This window comes from Oenanthe melanoleuca, chromosome 5 (assembly GCF_029582105.1).
Source record: "Oenanthe melanoleuca isolate GR-GAL-2019-014 chromosome 5, OMel1.0, whole genome shotgun sequence".
NCBI lineage: Eukaryota > Metazoa > Chordata > Aves > Passeriformes > Muscicapidae > Oenanthe > Oenanthe melanoleuca.
Genome location: NC_079339.1, coordinates 34,676,120 through 34,699,014, shown reverse-complemented (window position 1 = coordinate 34,699,014; position 22,895 = coordinate 34,676,120). Strand labels below are relative to the sequence as shown.

At 36.5% G+C, this 22,895-nt stretch overlaps 1 protein-coding gene across 1 annotated transcript; it reads right to left on the bottom strand.

The window, feature by feature from the left end:
• Positions 1–283: 283 nt before the first annotated feature.
• G2E3 (G2/M-phase specific E3 ubiquitin protein ligase) lies at positions 284–22,033 on the bottom strand. The gene is made up of 16 exons (XM_056493943.1): positions 21,982–22,033; positions 19,314–19,369; positions 18,301–18,398; positions 16,305–16,406; positions 14,595–14,719; positions 13,355–13,520; positions 12,564–12,670; positions 11,398–11,514; positions 10,462–10,586; positions 10,223–10,355; positions 9,440–9,541; positions 7,972–8,282; positions 7,203–7,384; positions 6,868–7,040; positions 4,887–5,086; positions 284–4,337 (listed from the first exon to the last, which is right to left on the bottom strand). The coding sequence occupies exons 2-16, from the start codon at positions 19,348–19,350 to the stop codon at positions 4,105–4,107; spliced, it is 2,211 nt and encodes a 736-aa protein (XP_056349918.1). The 5' UTR covers positions 19,351–19,369; positions 21,982–22,033; the 3' UTR covers positions 284–4,104.
• Between the last annotated feature and the right edge of the window lie 862 nt (positions 22,034–22,895).

Sequence of the window (22,895 nt, the reverse complement as noted above, 5' to 3'; positions counted from 1 at the left end):
ATGTTTCAAAAGCAGGGGTCCAGCTACAAATGAAGTCAATGCAGTTTTAATGCACTGGAATACAGTTACAAGTTTGCTTTTGCCCCCTGCCTCCCAGCACTTGCAGCAATCCTACGCGGAGAGCCCCCTTGTCCCAGCTCAGCTGTGGATACAACAGGATCCCCATAAACGTGCCATATACACCTTAATATAAATCTACAGGCACACAAATGAAACTCCAGGAAATAGTGATAACACTTCCAGGGCTAAAATCCTTAAATTAACAAAATAAAAACACAGAAGCTACATATTTAACCTTTTATTGCACTTTGGACATATACACCGTATTTCCCACAATTAATGATTATTTCAACACTGATGCCACATCTGTCATATAAAACATGGCTTGAAGATGCAACAGTTCAGGCACTGATCCTGCAGTTCAAGTTAGAGCTAAAAAAATTTACAAAATTACATTTTGTTGCATAACATTCTAAATAACATAACTTTAAAAACATTGTTTATGTAATACAAAAATCAGAGGGTTACATTGTAGTTTTTTACAAACAAACATTTTGAAAATGATTTTTTTGTATAGGTATGATTTGACACTTCTAAAGTTCTTGCTTTTTAATTTCTTTTGTTCAAATAGACATTCCCTTAGGTAAGAAACAGTAAAGTTATAGCTTTAAACATGATTTACCATATAAAACAGATCCATCCAAGATAAACTTGAAAATCATATTTTGTAGGCTTCAAAGTTGCAATTCTATTTAAATCAGATTTTTTTAATACTGTTTTCAAAATGCATATACAGAATGTGACTGTGAATTATTAACTAACACTCAAAAACCTCATGTTTTCAAATTCCAGGACTTATCTTAATGAAAATAATCACAGCTGCAGCACACAATAGTTAAAACTTTTAGTATGAACAAATTTTTTCTACTTTGGACTATATTTCACTCTTAAATCAGTTACATAGGCTAACAGCTTTTTCTGGTAAGCATCCTCTGAATGGGTAAAAATACAAGTCACAGAAATTTCTTATTCCTTGGTTTTTCAAACATAGAACTAAAATACTTGAGGGTGTTTTTTTTTAATATATGCACTTTGTTAAGGAGACCATAATAAACCCATTAATACTAATATATTACTGTTTAGTAGAAAATTATCACTCTAGAAAATAAATAGCTTCGTTGATGTGCTAATTCCAGATGGAAACAAAGGGCTTGATGCAGAAACTGTGGGGTAAAGTTCTTTGGCCAAACACAAAAAGGACTGCAATAGTTCTTTTGTGGTGCTGAAAATCTCATGAAAGATGCAGCTTCTATAAGAATATATTTAATACACAACAGCCATATACAATTATTCTCCCTGTGTTACAGAAATACTCAAAGTAAGCAGCCTCCCTAATTTCCAGGTGTGCCTTAGGTTATGTTTATGTAAAATGAAAACTACCCCATAATATTGCACTTCAATGATGTGCTACAACAAAAAACCTACCATCCTTATAGCTATATAAATTGCTTTTACAATTTCATGACAAGGGAGGCCATTCTGTGCTTGGAAGTTAGCTTATTCAATGGAATTCTAATGAACAGTTCAAACAAATTTATGAGTGGTCTATATAAATAAATGCTGAAAATTAGTAAATTCCTTTCCATTGCAGCATTCAGGAATACAACTTGAATATATATGAAGTATTATATTGGACTGTCTAGACAGAGCTGATCAAACCAACAGAAAAGAAAAAGAGAACTTGTCCTGAATGGGCACATGTCACTGTTAGAAAATGGGAACAAATTCTTTGCTAGAAAAACCCTTTCAAGCAATATTACATACTGCAATATGTGATTTTACAAATTCAGTGTTTGGATATAGCACCATATAGCAGATCATTTTAAAGTTAATTTTTTCCACCTGGCATATAGGTTAATTCTGCCTTTATATAAAAGCATTTCAACTGCTGAGTTTAAAAGTAATAAGCAATAATAGGTATGAACTCTATTTTTGTAATCTCGGGTATTTTTTGAAGCCTTATATTCACATTATTTTATTATTTTTTTCTCCATTGAAGGTTTTGAAATGCAGGTCATTTAATTCCAGGCTCTGAACAATTTCTCTTGCCACTGCAGGTACCAAAAGTCCTTGTCCTTTAAAATTACTCACACTCTGCTTGCTACTTATGTAAAATTTGTACTTCTCATTTGGAAGAATAACATTACAGAACATGTTTATCTTTAACTAGGCAAGAAAAATACTGTACACATTTTTACAGTATAATATTATATCTGCAGAAAACTCACTGTATGTGAAAAATACAAACATACAATGAATGAATCCTTATTATGTAAACAAATTCGTGTTAAACCACTCTCCCTATAATGGTAATAGAACATTGTCAAGGCTAAGAATACAAAGAATTTATTGGCAGAATGAGAGTCAAAAATTATGCAAAGATCAGAAACAAAGGATATTATTGGAGAAAAGAAAACAATGAGAAAATGCTTAGTACTAGTCAAATTACATTCTCCAAGAGATCATATGTTTATTTTAAAGGAGACTTGAATATGCTTTTGGCCAATAAGCAAAAACCAGTGCTAATCCTGTCTTAATTTCTAATATTCCTTAATTTATAATGACAAGACTGATGCAATTAGATTGGTTTTTTAGGCATTAGTAACAAGAAATATTTGATCTAAGATTTGCAATGATTTTCTTAGACTATTATTTTTTCAGAAGCACCTACCCATTTATAATTACTGTGGATGTACTTCCTTGCCAAGGAATTCAAATGTAAAGCAATCCTGCTTATATTTTCAAGTTATATTAATAAAAAAAGGGTATGATTACTTTCCAGTATTTTGAAGAATGTGCATACATATACACATGTATCTATATTACATCTATAACACAACTTATGTTCAGGACATATAATACAGGTAGTCAAAACTAATAGAGGGAAATAGCATAATTTCAAAACAGAGCAGCATACATTTAAAAAGAATGTATTTAAATGTCCTTTTAATGTCATAGTTTAACAATAACAAAGTTTAACAATAAAGTGTTGCTGTATAGGAATTTCACTACTTGTCTTTTACAGCTTTAATGGCCTGGCCACTTACGCAAATTACTGCAGCACTAAAATATATTTTATACAGTGCTCACAATGCACCTACAACTGAACTGGAAGAGCTTAGAATAAAAACTAGAAAAGTGTCAGGCCCAGACAAGCTTTATGGTGGACTACCTTTAGTTTAAGGGAGAGCTATAGTTAGTGCATGGTCATATGAAAATACTTTAATGGAAAACATGTTCTAATGAGCAACAAGCTTTTATTCTTTCATACTCAACAACATTAAGTCTAGCTCCTATATCTCACTTTAAAAGATCAGTTATTTATTGTTGCATGTTCAAGATTTCCTTGTAATTTTTATTATTTGGGGTCTATGAGTAATTAAAAATTAATGTATGACAGTAGAATGCAGAAAAGCGCAAATGTCAAAGATCTTCTTTAAAAACAGAGACACAAATTCAACTGGATTTTGTCCTTACACTGTATTATTTTACCTGTTTTCTCCAGACCTTGAATGCACTAGCCACAATGATCATAAAAACTATAATTATTTATTTAAGTTTCCTAGGTTTCTATGAACTATCAAAATGTAAATTAATCAATACAAAACAATTACTGAAAAAATATACATAGAACTGCATCAGTTTTATGCAAGATAATGCTCAACAGCAATTATCTTCAAAATTTACCTCGTTTGTTTCTTATAAATAAATTACCTAAGTACTTGATACAATCCACATACTTACCTGTTACAGAGTGTGCTAAACATGTCATACCTGTCTGCAGCAAAAGCTGACATTTAAACTACTTCTGCAAGAGATGAAGGACTCTTAAGATCAACTTCAAAAGGAAAATTATTCAGGAGATAAAATTTTTTTACTTTGAAAACTGTTTTCCATCTCATAATATTACAAGTTTTAGCATAATTTTGGGGGAAAGGTTGGAAAAATACTAAAAGCATTTTGTACAAAAATACAGTGGTGAACTGAAAGGAGATGTTCCTGCAAAAATCTCAAGTTTAAGACTCAGTTTAACAGCAAAAATGCTTATTCCCTTTCAACTCCAGGAGTGTTTCTGATGGTGAACTCCATTTTCTGTTTGAACTGCTGATATGTCTTTGTTATAGGAAGCTCTAAGCAATTAAGAAGTCTGTTTCCAATGGGATACCTTATATGCAAAAATTTAATAGTAGGTTCAGGATCAAAACCAATAGACGGTATATAACAGGAGCCTGTTACGAAGAGCAGAATATCCTCCAATGTCACTACAGACTCACCACCTAAAAAAGCAGGATTACGTTTTATCATTGATTGTCTATTACACATAAACCATTACCCTGCATGATAAGAGCTAAGGGGAAAAAATCCCCACATGAAATCAAATCAATATGATGAATAAATATGCAGTTATATGGCTACCTAAGAAAAATCCACTTCAGTTAGTTCTGAAAAATCTTAAGTGAATACAATAATCTCTTCTGAAAGAAAAAGATGGAACACAGTGGTCTTTAAGACTTCAGACAATCTATCTAATAAAGGATTTTTCTTAGGTTGTGTGTTAGATTTTTATTTTCTAATTCACAGGAATCCTAGTGCCAATCTTTCAGATATTTACCCCTCTAAAGTTTTGGGAAAGAGTTTCAGAAATTCTAATTAGTAAGAAAGAGGGAGAAGGAGGAACAATTAGGAACTATTAATGACTACAAAACCTTTATTTATTTACACCACTGAACTCTAAAAATCAAATTCTGTATGTAAACCAGCAACTAAATCACCTGGACAGGGAAGGGGAGGATTTTTAATTTAAAAAAAAAAAAAAAATTACTTACTTTCCACTTCTTGCAAATAGCCCATCCAAAAATCAGCACCTTCAACTTTATTTACATCTGATGTGGAATGGATTGTAAAGAGATCACAAATAGTTTTCGCTGAAAGTCTTTCGGATTTGTGGCAAAATATGCTAGAGAACACATTTGGGTGCATCTGCATTTTCTCTAGAACGCCAAGGGTTTTCAAACCCTGCCTAAAACTAGGAAGGGGGGGAAAAAAAAGTGCATGCATCAGAACTCAGCATTTTATAAAGCTGCAAGATGGGATTTAATAAATCTTTCCCATCTCCAGTCTCTAAATCTTGTCAAGAAGGTTACATAGTACTCCCAACTTTATCTTGGGAAATGCATTTAACTCATTTCAACAATCTAAATGTTTCTGTAGAGCTTTTGGGGAGATGAAAGAAATACCAGTGATATGTAGAAATTAACCTTATTCCCTGATACTTGATTGTATGTACAAGGTATACTTCTAACTTTAGAATGAAAACATAGCAATTCTTTTTCTTACAAATAGGTCTTTGGAAAACAGCTTAAATTCCTTATCCAAAACGAGTTCTTAAAATACAGCCTTTGCTTGGTTTTTTGCAAGTCTGCATGTGCTTACATGCTATTATTTGTGCCTGTGGCAAATGCAGACAGCAGCATCCTGGGCTGTATTAGGAACCATGTTGCCAGCAGCTCAAGGGAGGTGATCTTTTTCCTCTGCTTAGCAGCAGAAAGGCCAAACTTGGAAGCTCTGTGTCCAGTGCACGCTCCCCAGTGCAAGAGATATAGACTGGAGAAAGCCTGGCAAAGGGTGACTAGGATGATTATGGTACTAGACCATAACCCTATGAGCAGAGGCTGAGAGAACTGGGACTCTTCAGCCTAGAGAGAAAAAAAGGTTCAGGTGGAATCTCAACACGGAGAAGTATCTGAAGGAAATGTGCAAGGAGGTCAGAGACAAGACTCTTTTGAGTGGTGCCCAGTGGCATAGAATGTTTAACAGCTAAAATAACCAACTCTCTAGTTCCTCAGTCCTTTATAGTGACAAGTAATTTCTTGTTCTACTCACTTATGCCCATCTTAAGCCCATCTCCCAAAATGCACAAAACCCCACTACCTCATAAACAAATTCGCTAATTATTATGTTTTACTTTTTAATTCACTAATTTTAAAATATGATATAGATTGTTCAAACATGCCAGAGAGCCTTGACTGAAGGACTATGAAGGACTCATTAAAAAAAAGTTCTCACTTTAAGATTAAGAATCAGATTTCATAGCTCTTGGAGATGGAGTTGATCAAATTTGTCAAAGATAGTACTATATGTGAAGTTTAAATCAAGCTATGCTTGTTGGAAAAATTAGCATCCAATACATTTTTACCAAGCAGAGGAAAAATGTGAATTGGAAATAAGGCCAGAGACCAATCACAGAATAGTCAAGAGCTGCAACTTTTCCAGCTAATGAGGTCATCACTGACTAATAGAAACATCAATGCAATGCTTATGTTCTAAGCAGGCCAACTTACACTTGTTGACAGTATTGCACTCCTAATGGCACACACAAACTCCCCAATTAGAACGTTAGAAAATTCACTTGAATTTTAAATATATGTTAAACATTTCTAAAATGTAAACATTCTAAACTCAAGCAATTCTGAATTAGCATTGAACACAGGCTAGAGAAATTTTATAGTACAAAGGTCTTTGTGAGGATGTAGTTTAAAAACTGTGAATCTGCCTTCTTCATAAGGTTGAAAAAAAGAATGTGACCCAGGGAGAAGTCAGAGCAGATATGTAGAAATAATTTCAGTCTTTCAGTTTAACTACCTAGTTAACAGTCACTACTTAATCAACTGAAAATTACAGTATAGTAATTTCAGTGGTTTAAGTGGAGAGTAAGAAGGACATGTGAAAGTTAGTTTTAGCAACATATTATTTAGAGTTGCAGCGAGGAAAAGAACTAAGAAGTTCAAAAACTCAAGCAAAACAAACCTTTCTAAGGGTAAAGCAACTCTCTTGATTACATAATAGATCAATATGTCATTCACCAGCATGTTCTTATCACACAAAGCTTTTACAGGTCTTAAACATCCAGCAGCAGCGAGGAATTCACAGCAGTCCTGTAGTGTAGACTGTAGGCTGGACAGACTATTTGCATATTTTATCTGCATAAAAACATAAGTCAGGCACTTGTTTACTACATGTGTGTATACATATACATGAAAAATAAGCTTTTTAATCTCAACAAAATTTATATTCAGCAAGTCCTTCTTTATCTCCAAATATAGACTTGGGCAAGAAATAAAATGAAAATTATTACGTATTACCTTTTTTATGGTTTGTGCTACATCATCATCAGCAACATCTTCCAAAGATGGCTTCACATTCTCTGGACCATAGACAAGACAATTGAACAGTGTTTTGGAAAAAAAACCAGGAGATGGACCACCATGAACCAGAGAAACTGCTATCATTTTACCAGCTTCAAAATAAAGATTTTCTTCTAAAGCTGCAAATAGAAAAATATGTTTATTTATATGCATAGAAATTATTTCTGATCCTCACTTTTTAATAGAAAATGCCATAGTGCTGTTTCTTTTTAATGACTTTTGCTGTCTTCTTATACTTCAAACTATAAGACTATATATATATATATACTTCAAAATATAAGACTATATTTTTAAATGGGAGTACCATGTTCTTTTACACCAACTCTTCAGCCACTATCAGGGTTTAGGAGATGTAACTTCCTCTTCCACTTTACACCCAATATATATTTAATTCTGAAGTATAAGAACTCAAGCTTTCTTGGGGTTTTTGGGAAGCTATGAGAAATAATGTTCTAGAAATTTCAGGAAAGGTAAATAATTAACAGAGAAAGTGTGTCAACCAACCCAATTTTTAAAAATTACAAATCTGTGCACCATCCCGCTTTAGAATTGAAAAAAATATAGAAATCAACCCCTAAATTTTATCCTTCAGGACTATACTTGTGAGCTGACACTCATACTGGCTGAAGGCTGAAAAATATTTTAAGCTAACATCTTCTACAGCTATATACTTCTCAATATGTTTTTGAACAAAGCAACTAATTACCTTGAAAATCAAGCGACAAAGTCTTTCCAGAAGAGCCCTCAAACAATGATGAATTCTGAAGGTGAAGCATTAACAACTGGAAGAAATGGTGTTTTGATGCAGCAGAAGCATCTGTCTTCGATCTATTTTTGCAGTTTAAGAAACTTACTTCAATAGTGTTTGTGGGACTGAAGATGCGCTGTCTAAATCCTTTTAAAGCACTACTCCAAATATTTTCTGCATTGATGTTAAGTCTTGCTGGTTTTGTTTTAACTTGTACCTTTAACTCCTTCAGTATATTACAAACCTCCCTTCTTCGCTCTTTTAAACGCCTACAAGAAAATTGCATGTATTTTTAGATTAAATCTAGAATTCATGATTAGCAACAGTTACACAAAAAACATTTTAATAGTCTTTCAAGAAGAACACTTCTTCAAACACTGTGGCACATTTAGGTATTGCCTGAATTACATCAGCAAAACATTTAGTACAGATTTAAAAAATTTTAACACTGTAGTGGCAAGTTTTAAAATACCTCTAAGAACTGAAAAAAAGGAGGTAGAAATAATTATCCAGGCAAAAAAGAGATTTTCTTAATTTAGTGATTCCAACACAGTGCCAAACAATTCTCATACAATGAGTTGACATTTAAACAAAGTGACACAAGTGAGAAATTGAAGAGTTTATCATTTTATGTTAAAGATGTTTTGCAATCAAATTAGAACAATCTTTGTCACTACAATAAAAAAATGGACTTGAGTAGGAAGAAAATTCTCATTTAAAAAAGCAAAATGCTTTGTTTTCTAGCTTCCAACCAAAATTCTCAAATACCATATCTTCTAGAAATAACTCATTCCCTCATCAGGTAGCACATCAGGTAGAATCCATACATTAACTACTCACAAGAGGATAATGAATTTTATGTCCTTAAAAACTGAATATTCTATATTAAAACATGTTTTAGCACTGATTTTGGTACAATCATGAGCTATTCATATGGTACAGATAGAAAAATACTAAAAATTTAGGACATGTCTAATTAGAAGAAAGCAATTAGGATTCTTCCCTATTTTCTAAAGAATGTTTAGCCACGCATCAGTAAGGACAAACACATATTTTTGGGTTTTGATCCCCTCTCTACCTAAACTAAAAGTTCTCAGTAGGTCTCATTCTTTTCTCCTCACACTCCTCTAGCATTTATTAATAGTTGAAGCCTTTCTCAAGCTATGACTTCAGGCTTTAAGTGTATCCTCATCTTATTTTTGCAGTGAGTATATACGTATATACACACAAATATATATGCATATATATAATACAGTCACACACAAATATATATGGATACTGTATATACACAAACACACACACACAGAGACACCCCTCTGGCCCCCCCCCACCATGTTCTGGAGGAAATACTGTATAAAGCCATGTGCTAGATCACTCTTCAAAATAAGAAAAATAGAAGAAATACTTGTGCCACAAGGATCAGTACCTGTTTGACATCACTGGAGATAAGGACATTGTCATTCTGTTGGATGCTGGAAGTTCTCGGTGTGAGCAAGGTGACAAATTCTGACACAATATCTTTGGTGATCTATAAGCCAAAACAGCATTTTAAGAAGAGATACAACTGAAGAATGAATGAACACTTCCTATTTCAAGGTAGCAGTATAGTTTCCCCCTAAACCAGAACTGAATTTCATTTGTATCTTCATTTCCATGAAGCCCACCAGTGCCTGAACTACAATTTTAAAAATAACAACTCTGCATTCTACTACATTGTGGTCTTAGGATGTGTTTTTAGTTGCATCCTTTACATCAGACAAAAGTCTGGACTGACATAATGAGTAAAAACTAAAAATATTAGTTTCTACAAACTTGAATAGTTTTTATTACAGCAGAGAAAGATGTTCATAACAATGTTTTCAAGTCAGACTTCTAGAACACTATTAAAATGGAAAAAATACCAATAAGCAAACTGAAAAGCTTTGCTGTTTGTATACTCATTACCAATAAATTGTTAAAATTCCTTTAAAAACGATTTATCTTTACCAAACTAAAAAGTGGTTCACACGCCACCAAATCCAAATAACTCCAGCAAACTTCCAGAGCTCGTGGCTTACTCAGAAAACCTCAATCACTAAACTTTATTCGAATTTCATCTGATTTGCAAATCAATGTAAGTTTCTCCTACAGAATAAGCTATCATTTCCTCACGTTTAAGTGTTATTTTATACAATAATCCGTTTCTGCAAGAAAACAGAAAATTACACACTGGAGTAGAAAATTGCGTGGAGATCCAGATGACTGCCGAGGGGACTTTGGAGATGGCTCTTCCAGCAAACAAGTTGTTCCATTTGTTTTTTCAGAGGTAGCCAAAGAACGCTTTTTCTGTTTGCTATACTTCCCTGTATGATTACATGATATCAATTTAATGAATTTGCTAGTTTTAAAGTATGCTTACATAACTTTAAAGTTCTTATTTAAGAAATCACTGTTACACCCATATTTTACCTGATGTTGCAAAGATACTTCTGCATTCCACGCACTCCCAGTTTTCTTCCCATGATCGCATAGATGAACAGGCCAAGTGAGTCCCACGAGAACCACAGTACTGGCAACGCTTTATTTCCCATTTACTAGAATGAAAAACTTAAGTATTTAGAATTAGAAGAATGAGGCTAGTTAAAGCAGACTACTCAAGAGTAAGCACAACCCAGAGACTAAACCAACAAAGCATAATTTTATCAGTCTGGTAGAACTGACTGTAATCAAGGAGACATTCTTCATGCAAGATATATCCATAACTGGCTACAACAAGAAAAAAAAGTTACTCCAATATTCTAACACCTTGCATTGAATGAGACTAAGTACTCCCCGTCCTAAAGTCAACAGATTGCAGGCACTATTTTCTTCTCATCCTGCTAGTCAGCAAAATCCTCTGTGCTTTATGGGTATCCACCACAGCCAGCTTTTCCAAAATGGGAACTCTCTTAAAGGAGAGCTCTCAAGGGAAACAATCAAACTACTGACCTAAGTCTACTACTTTAACAATAGCTTCTTGTAAAGGACTATATTATTTTAACACTTATTAAATTGCTGAATTAAACTCTGATACATACACAACAGTCATTTAGGCACATGCTATGTTGATGCACAAATTCTACTTCAGCCTGTAAAAAATGAGGACAAGGTAACTGATAACCCCTTAAATTTGGTTTTCACGGCTTTTATAATGAGATCAAGTTAGAGAAATTAGTATTGAAATAGGATTATATTGAGTAAAACAAACACACTATCTGGACAGTGTGTTGGCTTGACATTAAAACCTGATGCCAAAAATATCAAAACATTTAAGTAAATAAAAATAATATTAATAAATAGCAACAATTAAATACATGTAAAAAAAAATTCCATCCTAAGTTATATTTTCCTGCTAAAGTACCATACCTATCAGGTTCATTATAATCTCTTCCTTTCTTGCAGAGACATCTTTTAACATCACAGTGTTGATAACAATGCAGTAAGTCTTGATAAGCATTTTCTTCAAGTTCCCAAGATGCATCCCTGTAAACAAGGCAGAAGTTGGATACCAGAACTATCTCTGATTGTTTCAATGGGTTACTCTGTATTTTGAAAAACCCAATAAACATATGAATATATTTCAATCATGTCATGTTCTAGGTAACAGACAGGAGTTCTAGGTAACAGAGGGGGAAGAAAAGTCTAGTAACTAAAATAATACTATAAAACACACAGACTTTTCCTTGTGTAAAGTTACTTGGACTTCAAGTATTTATTATTTTTCACATGACTTCCGTGCATGTTTGCTCTGTCTCTGCTCCTTTTTTCTCTCACAGAAAACAGGGATATTTGTTTAAGCAGCCTACTCAAGTTACTGCTGAAACTGGTTTCATGAATGGTAACTCTGAATGTTCCATGCCAGTACAGCAAAGTTCATCAATTATTTTGACTTTTCTTCCTCTCCAGAATCTAATGCTTTAAATTTAAAGAGGGAATTAATGGTGCTCTCTGAAGAGACTAATGGTTATTAAGGAATAATATTCTAACAAAGAAACATCATTCTAAACTCCTTCTGTCATATTTTGAACCTCATCAGGCAATAGAAATGGGAAAAATAGCTTGGAAATTTGGAAGCAGTTATTGTACTAACATAACCTTTATAAACCCTTGCCAGAAGATAAAAGCTGTATGGCTAAGTAATCAGTCAATCACATTTCTGTCTTGACAGAAATTCAGATAATTAAACTTGGGCACAGAAAATACACTTCTTAGCAATCTCTATGTTAAGGAAAAATTATTGTATTTGAGAACTGCTTTTATCTTCTAATTTACTTCAAAGTTGAATAATGGCATTAAAAATGACTTTTCAGAGCTTCCTGTTTCATGTTTGAGATAAATAATTTTACCTTTGCCAATTTCTATGCATACCTAAAAGGAAACAGGCTACTCCTTACCAAACTGAACAATTCCACAATTAAAGGTAGAACCAATGTTTCACATATTAATAGCTGCAGTTCTGTAGAATAAAATAAATGTTTAGAACAGCCTATCAAAGTTTTCATAAAAGATTAATCATTAACAATATTACTTACCTTTCTGGAATATGTATGCCCATTCTCAACATTTCTTTTTGAAATTTTTCTTTGTTATTACATACTGTGCACCTAAAGAAAAATATCCCAGCACTCAAAGCTTGATACTGTGCCAAGAAAAAACAAAACACAACAAAGAAACCAGACCAATTATTGAATTACTACCATCCTTAAGATGCCAATAAATTATGTCTTAATATTGAGATGCATTACATTCATAGATACTGTCCTGACATGGGTTTTAAAGCTGATATCAATCATGACATGACCTGACATTAATGCAAATGGCAAGGATTTTCCCTTCCTTTAAAGAAAAGAGCTCATATGCTGGAATAAGGTTCATAAACAAAAGCACCATCTTTTTCAGTCAACCTCTCCAGATCCAGCATAAGTTTACAAAAAGAAAGCTGTAACTTTTTCTAGTCCTGGATTTAGCCAAAGAGAACTGATGATGGATAAATTACATTTTTAACACTGAGATTCTGCACATTATGACTTGCAAGAAAGCAACTGCTTAGGCTAAACCTCAGAACTGAAAAGTAAAGTAAAGTAAAGGCATAAAGCATGTATCATACATACAGAAACATGGAAGGGTCACAGGCAAAGAAAATTTAACAGCATTAAAAACCCAACATCCTGTTGTGCCCATAACACAATTTTAGCACTGTTCTTCAAACCTAGTATACTTCATACCTACTACCTACACTTAACAGTAAGCAATTGTTCCATTATTTTTAAACAGAAACGTGATCTCCATGGTTGCAAAACATGAAATGGAGAACCTGTATTACCTGCAAGCATTCTCGATGAAACCAAGCATTTTTACAGCAAGGACTTTTCAATACAGTGTACACTGGAAGATGTTCAACCAAATCCAGGCATATTGTGCACTGTGAAGCTCCTCTAGGTTCTTGATCTGTAAACTCTTGGACTGGTCTATGCTCCCAACAGTAAGATCTAAAAATAGTAATTTACGGTTCCCTTAACAAAATAACATTTTAAGAACCTTCTCATAAAATTTGAAGACAGTAAAATTAATTAATTAATCCATTTTTCACTAGTAAGTGCTATGCAACAAGCTAAAAATGCAGGCATACTGATTTTAGCTAGGCTAGAGTTAAATTTCTTAATAATAGCTTATATGGTGATGTTTTGGATTTGTGAAGAAATCAGTGTTGGTATCACAGTGATGTTTTAGCTATTGCCGAACTGATGTTGAACACAGTCCAGACTTTTTCTGTTTCTCAGCCCTCCTCACCAGTGAGCAGGCTTGGGATGCACAAGGAACTGGGAGATGAGACAGCTGGTATGGCTAACCACAACTGACCTAGGGGATATTCCATACCATGACATCCAAGAAATGCAGCTCTAGAAGAAACATTTCTGAAAAGGCCTTGTCTTTACAAGCATTTGAGGTAATGAGAATTGTTTTATATTAAGTGCCTGTCAGACTTCAACCCATCCACCCTACAAACACAGCTCACTAGGATAATGCACTGAAGAGTATTTTGACTACAGCCGAAATAATAGACAGACAGTGAAAGAAAACAAAACGTTTTTTAGACATCTGATATTAAGCCCATTTCCCCTGCAGTCCATCTCTAATAAACTTGGAAACACAACAAAAGAGCAGACATGCTGTTTTCACTGCTGGAAGATACAGGTAGCCAAAGCTCTGCCACTTCAACAAAGGCACAGGAGACAGGCAAACAAAAAACCCAAATCAACCATTATGCAGTTTATTTCAAAGTTCAGAATTTACTGCTCAATTTTATAAGCAACTTAAATACTTGTAAAAGCATAAAGTCATCTATTCAAAAGTGTTGAGAATTGAGTTTATAAATATTAGGTATGCAATATAACTGTTTCATTTTCATGTCTTTCACAAACCAGGTATTTATTTCCCAGATAATCTGATGTCATTTGCAACTATCAGCCTATCCAATAACAAGTCATGAAAGATACCCAAGTCACTTCCTGTATAAATATAATAAATTGAAAATGGAAAAACAACAAAACCCCAAAACTCACCTGAAGTCTTCCATAAACTGGAAAATGCATTCCCTTTGTAACCCACAAGGAAAATGGTAACTTCGTTTGCATTTAGGAGCCACACATCCAATTGAAGCTCCCTTTTTCCTACAGATATTACATTTCTAGAAATAATTTGTTTTGGAAACAGAATATTAACATTTTAAATACAAGTAAAATAAAAGAATTAAGCCAATAGAAAAATTACAAAAAGGTGTAAGAAAGAATAGCTAATAGATTAAAACTGTGACAAGACTAAAGCGGTTTAGCTCTGTTACAATGAGTAAACATATGCAGTTACTTCACAGACTTTATGAACTGGCTTATATGCCTATTGTATTGTGACATGTAAGATAAAATACAAGTTATTTTACCAGTACCTATAGTTTATATAGGTATAACAGGCATACACATATATATTTATATTTAGGCATCCATAAATTATTTACTGTCAGCTTCAAGCTCAGCACAATGTTCATGAGGTATTACAAAAATTTAATTCACTCTTATTTATCCTTACCCAAGGAATAAAAATAGTTGCAAACTATTAGAGGCCCAGGGAAGCTGACTTCAGTTGTGGGATGGATTGTAATGGAGCATCCAGGCCACACTCTGATCTCAGAAACGTTCACTAGGCTTCAGCGTGAACAAACTGCACTGGACTAAGCCTCTCTTGAGGCTCATCATAAATCACTGTATCTTCCCAGGCACTAACAGGTATCTAATGAGCTCCTGTTTTATAACAAACAGCCTTGGAAACTTATTTTTCTTGCCTGAATAACAACCCAAGTGGAATAGTATTGTTATTGAAACCTCAGAGAAAATGACAAACTCAAATTGCAGCCAGGATGGAAAATTACTGTAACTAAAGCCCACTCTCTTGTGACCCTATAAACAGTGGTCCAAAGTGAGACCCTTAGAGCTCTTGATTTCCAGAAGACAAGGGAATAATGTGCATGTCTCAAACACTGATAACCAGGCGGCTCTGGAGCCAACCAGGGACTGCTGGCAGTAACACACAAGAACTGTTGGTGATAAGCATGGACTATTGGGGCTTAACACACCATGAGAAAGAAAAAGATTTGCCTGGAACAGAGGGACCAGCAGAGATTCACTGTGCTGTGACAAAGAACCACAGGACAGTGCAAGCACAGGAACGTGTGGCAGGAAGCAGGCATGGACTATAGGGCAGGATTTAGACCACCAAAGCCCTCCAACCCACTTCCAGAAAGGCCTGAAAGAACAGACTGCTCACAGTAACTAATTCACGTAGAAGGCAAGAAATCCACCTTTGGGGTGGAGAAACCTATTTCCAAAAAGGTAGTACCCCCCACAAAGCCCAGGCCAGTTTCCATGCCAAGTGTGTAACTGACTAATAAAACTTTCTGATCTCTAGTGGACCTTCTGATTTTTGTCACTCCTTTTGCCCAATTTACAAGCATTACATATCTTTATGAGCCCATTACAAGCATTTACGAATCTTAGGTACTTCCTTTCCTTTAAGGCTGGATCATTAAAATTTTGGCAGGGGCTTTTTTTCTTGCAGCTCCCACAAATCCCATATACTTGTTACCTAAATGTAAAATTCAGGTGCTTGAATGGGCTCAGCACATTTATCATTGGAGGAAGAAAACAAGCCCCATGGGCAGTATTAAGAGCACTTAAAAGTTACCTTTTTCCTCTTGTAAATACCGAAAACATCATTCTTACCAGTTTTGCGGCTCTCTTTACTTCTTTTCTAATATCTGTGATTAAAAATCCATCTACACCTTCATCTTCTTCACCTCTCTGCCAAATGCCACTTGACATCAACTACAAAAACAAATTATTTTAAAATATCACCTAAGCTAAAGATTTAAAATTACATATATACACCATGCTTGTCAAGAGAGAAGCTTAGTCTAAAAAAGCTCACATGGAAACATTTGAATGATTGAATACCCGATATACACATTTTTGTCTGACATGACAATAACCAGTAAAATGAAAAAAAAAAATTCATAACATTGAAGTACTGTGTAATACTGTAGGGCCCAAGATAGTGTATTTTGCCTTCCTTTTTAAAGTATACAGGCTATTCAGATAATTTTCAAACAATTACTTTCAGCATATAAATCTTCAGAGGAAGTAAAATTAAATTAGCTTCGTTAATATGAACGACAATTGTGCTGTGGAGATAATGAAGCACAGTAGGAAGTAACTGTACTGAAGTGTCACCTAAGAGGAAAAGTAATTCGTTTTAGAGGAGATTTAAATAAACATGGAATCAAGTAACTAGGCAAATCAGAAGAGCCTGATGATAATTTAAAGTTAGGCAGTTACATTACAATCTTCAAATAACTGAAGAGTTTCACAACTTGATGCCGTCTATATTCTTTACAATCTTGTTTTATAATTTCAACACAGCACAATTTAAACTAGTTTAATCAATATTTTACTCAAATAAATGTAAGATTATATACCCAAACCAATTAAATAGATTTTTCCAACTGTGAGACATTTGGCAAAGAATAATTAAACTGTCACTAATGTGCCTCTTAGTAGAACTCTTATATAACATATACTATATTTAAGTAAAATCAAGGGCTTTGCTCATTTTTAAAAGTAGAGACAAAAAATGTAAAAGATGCTGTGATGATCTTCCTGCAGTTAAAATACCTTACAAGTCCTAAAGATCAGATTGGCCTTTTCCTAGCTGTTCATCAGATAGGATTTTTTCTTATCATTTGATATGGCCTGATATAGGAGACAAAATTACCACTACATGGTATAATGGCCTCTATTTCCTTATAGCTGCTTAAAATTTATTTAAAACAAGTATTTCTACCTTCATGTAACCACAAAACCTCCACTCCCCTTAGTTTATAAAGGACTCAGTATCCAAACTATTAAACCATCTACAATCAACATCAATAAAGAACTTGTTGAGAAAACATACCCCCTATATTACTTCTGATACTTGACACTCATTTTAGAATTGGGGAGAACAATTCAAATTATACTTATTAACAAAAAAAATACTTTTTTTTGGTAAAGTAGTAATATTATTCTAAAGACTTTAAAAAATTTAAAGTTTGAGAGGAAGTTTAAGTATACCTTTAAGAATATGAATCTTGGAAAATGTCAAGTGTCATAACAAAAGCTGCATCTTATATCCACAGCTTTGCTTAAATTATAAACTCCTACTGATTATTGAAACTGTACTAATATGATCAACAGGGCATATGTAACTTTACTGAAAATTAGGACTTAAGTGTTCCAATGTTTTGTGTAATGTCAAAGAATAGCTGACAGCCAGTAAGAACTATGAGAAATGAGGAAAAAACCTTTTCTGTACTTTGTCCACACCGGGTGGAATTTTCACATTTCAAATTTTGAAACTACACTTTTCTTTTATAGGAGGGAATACGTAGGTGCAAACAGCTCCCTTTGTCTTAACATGTACCTTCATTGTTATCTGCTATGATAGGCTGGGAGAATTAATGAATTCCTTTAAAAGGACCATGAATAAAAGCTTGTTGGGATTTACTTATTTCATCTGCTTCACCTAACAAGTACAAGCCTTCAAGGCTGTGAGTTAAAGCTCACATTTTAAGCTTTACAACAGAATTGATACAACAACAGGATAGGCTAATAGTATTAAATAACTGTTGCACCGTTTTTTTCAGATGAAACAGGAAAAGCCAAGATCAAAACATACACTTACCAAACAGTAGTTATGAACAGTGAGATTGTATTCCACGTAAGTCCTTTTTTCTCCATACTTTTCAGTGCAGTCATCTGTCCGTCCACAGAGAACACAAACTAAAATATAGAATCATGTTTATAATCATGGTAAGTGTACTGGAATTATCATCAGCTACAGAGCAGTAGCTTTCACCTCTTTTAATCACACACGTCTTCAAGTAGATTACTGGATAAAGGATAGTAGATATCCATTATCTTAATGTTGAATTTTATAATAGATATAGAAGAGTCTTCTCTAGTTACTGCAAAGAAAAGACTTCACCAGACTGCTGGATTTAGGAATGGTCTATCAGCCAAGCTAAATTCACATGCAGACTGTGCTCCCAATCGAAATATTCTTCCCAAAACACCCAAAGGGAATTATCAAATGGCCAATAATGTCCAGGTGCATGTGAAATGTCATCTAGTTGTTTTTAGTACTATATGTAAAGTCACTCCCATATAGAGCACCATAGAGTAGGTGACACAGGTGGGTTTTGGGTGTCTCCAGAGAGGGAAAGTCCATGACCTCTCTGGTCAGCCTATTCCACTGCTCTGTCACCTTCAATGTAAAGAAGCTCTTCCTCAAGTTGAGGGGGAACTCTTTGTGATTTAGTTCATGACCACTGCTCCTCATCCTGTCGCTGGGCACCACTGAAGAGTCTGGCACCATCATCTTGAGGTGGCACCTGCCTCTGAGATATTTGTATGGGTTAATGAGACTCCCTCTCAGTCTTTTCCAGACTAAACAGGTCCAGCTCCCACAGTCTCCTCATGAGAGAGATGCTCCAGACCCCAAAACATCTCCGTGGCCTCTGCTGAACCCTTTCAGGAGTTCCCTGTCTTTCTTGTACTGAAGAGCCTCAAACTGAACACAGCAATTTGTTTACTGGAAACTCACCTGCTCTTTGAACCCAAAGAAAACAAGTTATAACTAGTATCATATATGCAGATTAAGTATATCTGAAATTACTTAATAAAAACTTTACTCACATGTGCTTTGAACATCAAAATTACTTGTTGTACTCATCCTGAGTTCGTCTGGCTACCTGTTATGCAAAAGAAAAAGGTATTAAATAGATCCAGTGGGTTAATGAACATTCTACACCTCTTTTATATTTTATATAAAACTGAAAAAAAGCACATAAACCCAATAAACTAAAAGCAGGATTATGATAAAAGAATACTATAATTCAACTGTTATTGTGAGAGATAAGGATCCAGAAAACAGAATTCTTAGACCAATGAGAGATATACCAACTTCTACCTATTTCCCCAAACTAACAAACAATATATTTGATTTTCAGAAGAGAAAATAAAGTCCAACACAACAGCTAGTTATCTACAAACTTCATTGTACAGAAGAGTTTTTACTTATTTTAAGCAACAGAAACAATAGTCTACAGATAACCTAGGAAAAAGCTCTGACTTCTGCTCAAATAAGGACTGTACTAAAACAAAGAACTTGGAAACAAAAAAATAACTGTCCAGTGATGTGATATGAATATAGTCTCCACTGTTTGGAAAAAATGCAGGAACCTGGCCCAATCAGAGAAATACTGATCTGCAAGAGCCAAAGGAAAAAAAAAAAAAAAAAAAGCAACAAAAAAAAACCTAAAAAGGTGAAGAATCCAAAACTAGGACATGCATACAAGGGAATTTATACCAAGTAGGACAATGTATTTTACATTTTGAAGTGGAAAGTAATTTATTTAGAAATGCTGATCTAACTTGCATTTCTTTCAAACATCATGTGAGCTGCCCTTGACTGTGTGCCACACCACACATCCTTTCCTAGCCCACACCCTGGGAAAAAAAACAACAACCCACACCAAATAATTAATGGTTTCTTCACCACAGCACCAAGATAGTTATTCTTTCTCAGAACCCTTCTAGGAACACATCTGTAGATCTTTGACTTGCCTTTCCTTAGGAAGCTGAAAGAAGTATTACCTAAGTTCTGCAAGCCAAGAATCACGAGTGATGGCCTGCATCCCCAGGCTAGATGTCAGGTAGGCACAGACAATTCCCCCTCGAATGCTGAAGTGAAGAACAGGGAAGCAGCCAGTAACAAACCCAAGGTTCAAAACAGAAGCCTGACAGACTGCGAGCTATCTGTAGTCTGGAATTAACAGTTTTGGTTAAGGTATCAGGTTTGGTTTACAGATATCAGCTTCAGGAACAAACTTCAGGCTAATTCAAACTATTACAAATAAAGAACTGTAGCAACTTCACTGGAAATTTAGGGAAGGAGGCATACTGAGAAGGAAAAAGAAAGGGAGGCAGAAGTCTCAGGCACAAGGCAACTGCCCTATGCCTTTAAGAACAGGAGTAGCTGCACAAAGCAGCTTGGCCACAAAACCCTCTCAAAGGAAAACAAACCAAAAAGCATCACCACTAAATTATATTAAAAGGTTCCTAAAGACACACCACACTGACAGCCAGATTAAATAAATGACTACTATTTCCCCAGAAACACACTTCTCTTTTTCTAAATTAAAAAGGAATAGCTATACTTAAATCAGGTAAAGAGGGAGCAAAAGACAAACACAGAGCTCACACACATTCCCTTTCTTTAGGACTTCCTCAGGATGGTCACTACTCAGTTTCACCGTTCTCGAGCTCCTGCGGCAATACAACAAAGAAACTACCGAAACACGGCCACAAAGCGGAGATTTTTTTGTTAAAAAAGTTCTACAGGTGGATAAAGCACATACGTGGCTGGAAAGAAAAAAAATCACCTTCCCACCTTTCCTCGGCTCCAGCAAAAGAGAAGAAAAAAAAATCGCTACATCACCCCCAATTCCCTCTGCTTCTCAAATTCTTCAGGTAAGTGAACGCAGAGGTCGAATTTACAAGTTTAAAGAGACGCGGATCAACAGCTGCAGGTCCCCTGCACAAATACTCTGGGGCTTTTCACAGGAACAAAGCAATCCCGCATCAGTCTGTTTGCAAGACAAGAACGACCACATTATCGCCCAGTGTCTAGAAAACCAGTGTAAATAAAGTGTATCTACTTTGCCTAAACAGGCTAGAAAAGTCTTCAGAGTGCGTGTCTAGATTTTGCTAAATAATTTTTAACTGCTCCATAACATAAGGCGTTTTAAGAGTCTTTTAAGTAGAGGTTGGAAAGAGAAACCAAAGTCTACCCCAAGAGGCACGGCATCAGGCACACGGTTTCCCCAGCACAGGAACAAAAGAACTCTGCCGTGCACCCTGTGGGGGTCCAGGCGGTGGGACCTCCAGGTCACCCCGCGGTCACGTCCCGGTGCCGTGTCCCGAGAACGACGCGTCCCCAGGCTCCCAGCGCCGGGGGCGGCCCGAGGAGCGAGCACGGGGCTCAGGGGCCGCGCTGCCCCGCGTCCCGCAGGGCTCCGCCGCCACAAGGGCCAGGGCAGCTCCTGCGCGCCCCCCGCCCGCTCCCTCCCGTGCGCACTCCGCGCCTCCCCGTGTGCCGCTAGCGCGGGGCCCGGAGGAGCACGTTCGGTGAGTTACTCCCGGAGCCCCTGCCGGTCTGAGCGGCGGCTCCCCACAGCAGGGGCTGGGAGCCTGCCGCACGGAGAAGGAAGGGGCTCCCACCTCCCTGCCCCGGCAGCCCACACAGCCCCGGGCCGGCGGCACTGGGCTCCCCGCGCCGCCGAGCCCCGAGGGCGGCACTCACCGCTCGGACCGGGCCGCAAGCGCGCCAACCGACGGCCGATTCAAACGGCAACATCCGCCCCCTGCCGGAAGCGCGGCCCGCCCCGCCCGCGCCGCCCGCGAGCCGCCTCTGGGGCTTCACCTGAGGGAACGACAAGTTGCGGCGTTTGTGAGAAATCTTTTGTAATAAAGAGTTTCCCAGAGGAGCGCCGTATTTGATGTCTGTTTTCCCTAGGAGTGCCGCTGGCGGTGCCCTGTGTCGCAGGCAGCTCGTTGCGGCGGCTCTGGCGTTTGGCGAGCGCTCCTTCCCGCCCGGCGGAGCTGGAGCGCTGCAGTGCCGCGGGCCGTGCGGGATGCTGGGCGGTGTCAGCTCTGCCACCATCGAGAGCGCCTCTCCGCGCATCCCCGCCCTGCCCGCCTGGTCTCCACAACACCTGCTCCAGGCCTTTATTCCCCCGGTAGCTCGGCTGTCCAGCCCCGGGTGTCCGCAGATCCCCAAGCTAGATCCCAGATCACTTGCCCTGGCTGGAAGTTCTCCAGCGGCACACAGAGACGGAACAGAGTTTATCTGGAATCTGCGGTTGGTTAGGCTGGTGTGGTGACCTGCGCTTTATTTTCACACAACTGGCCCCATTGTCCCACTGCCGCTTTATTTCCCTGTTCTTGTTCGCCTATAATGTACCTTTATCACACCCGTTCCCATAAACATCCCGTAAGGTATTTTGCGCAATCATATAAATATCCTAAAATACCCCATAATGACTTTATTTTCTGATAGATACGTGATCATCTTTCCCCCTCATCAGTTAGAAAATTCCAGTTTAATCTCCATGGGACGGAATGTTTCCTTTAATGGCCTGTCAGAAGCCTGGTCTTTGTCACAGTCTCTGCAACTTCCTGGGTTTGTGTATCTGTGTATTGCCCAAGTCCTGCATG

Excerpts from the sequence above, each read along its gene's own strand:
- G2E3 (XM_056493943.1), bottom strand. The coding sequence starts at position 19,350 with ATGAGTACAACAAGTAATTTTGATGTTCAAAGCACAT. Across the intron at positions 12,671-13,354 it reads TTCATCGAGAATGCTTGCAG|TATCAAGCTTTGAGTGCTGG; the intron begins GTAATACAGGTT and ends TTCTTGGCACAG. Across the intron at positions 11,515-12,563 it reads GGCATACATATTCCAGAAAG|GGATGCATCTTGGGAACTTG; the intron begins GTAAGTAATATT and ends CCTTGTTTACAG.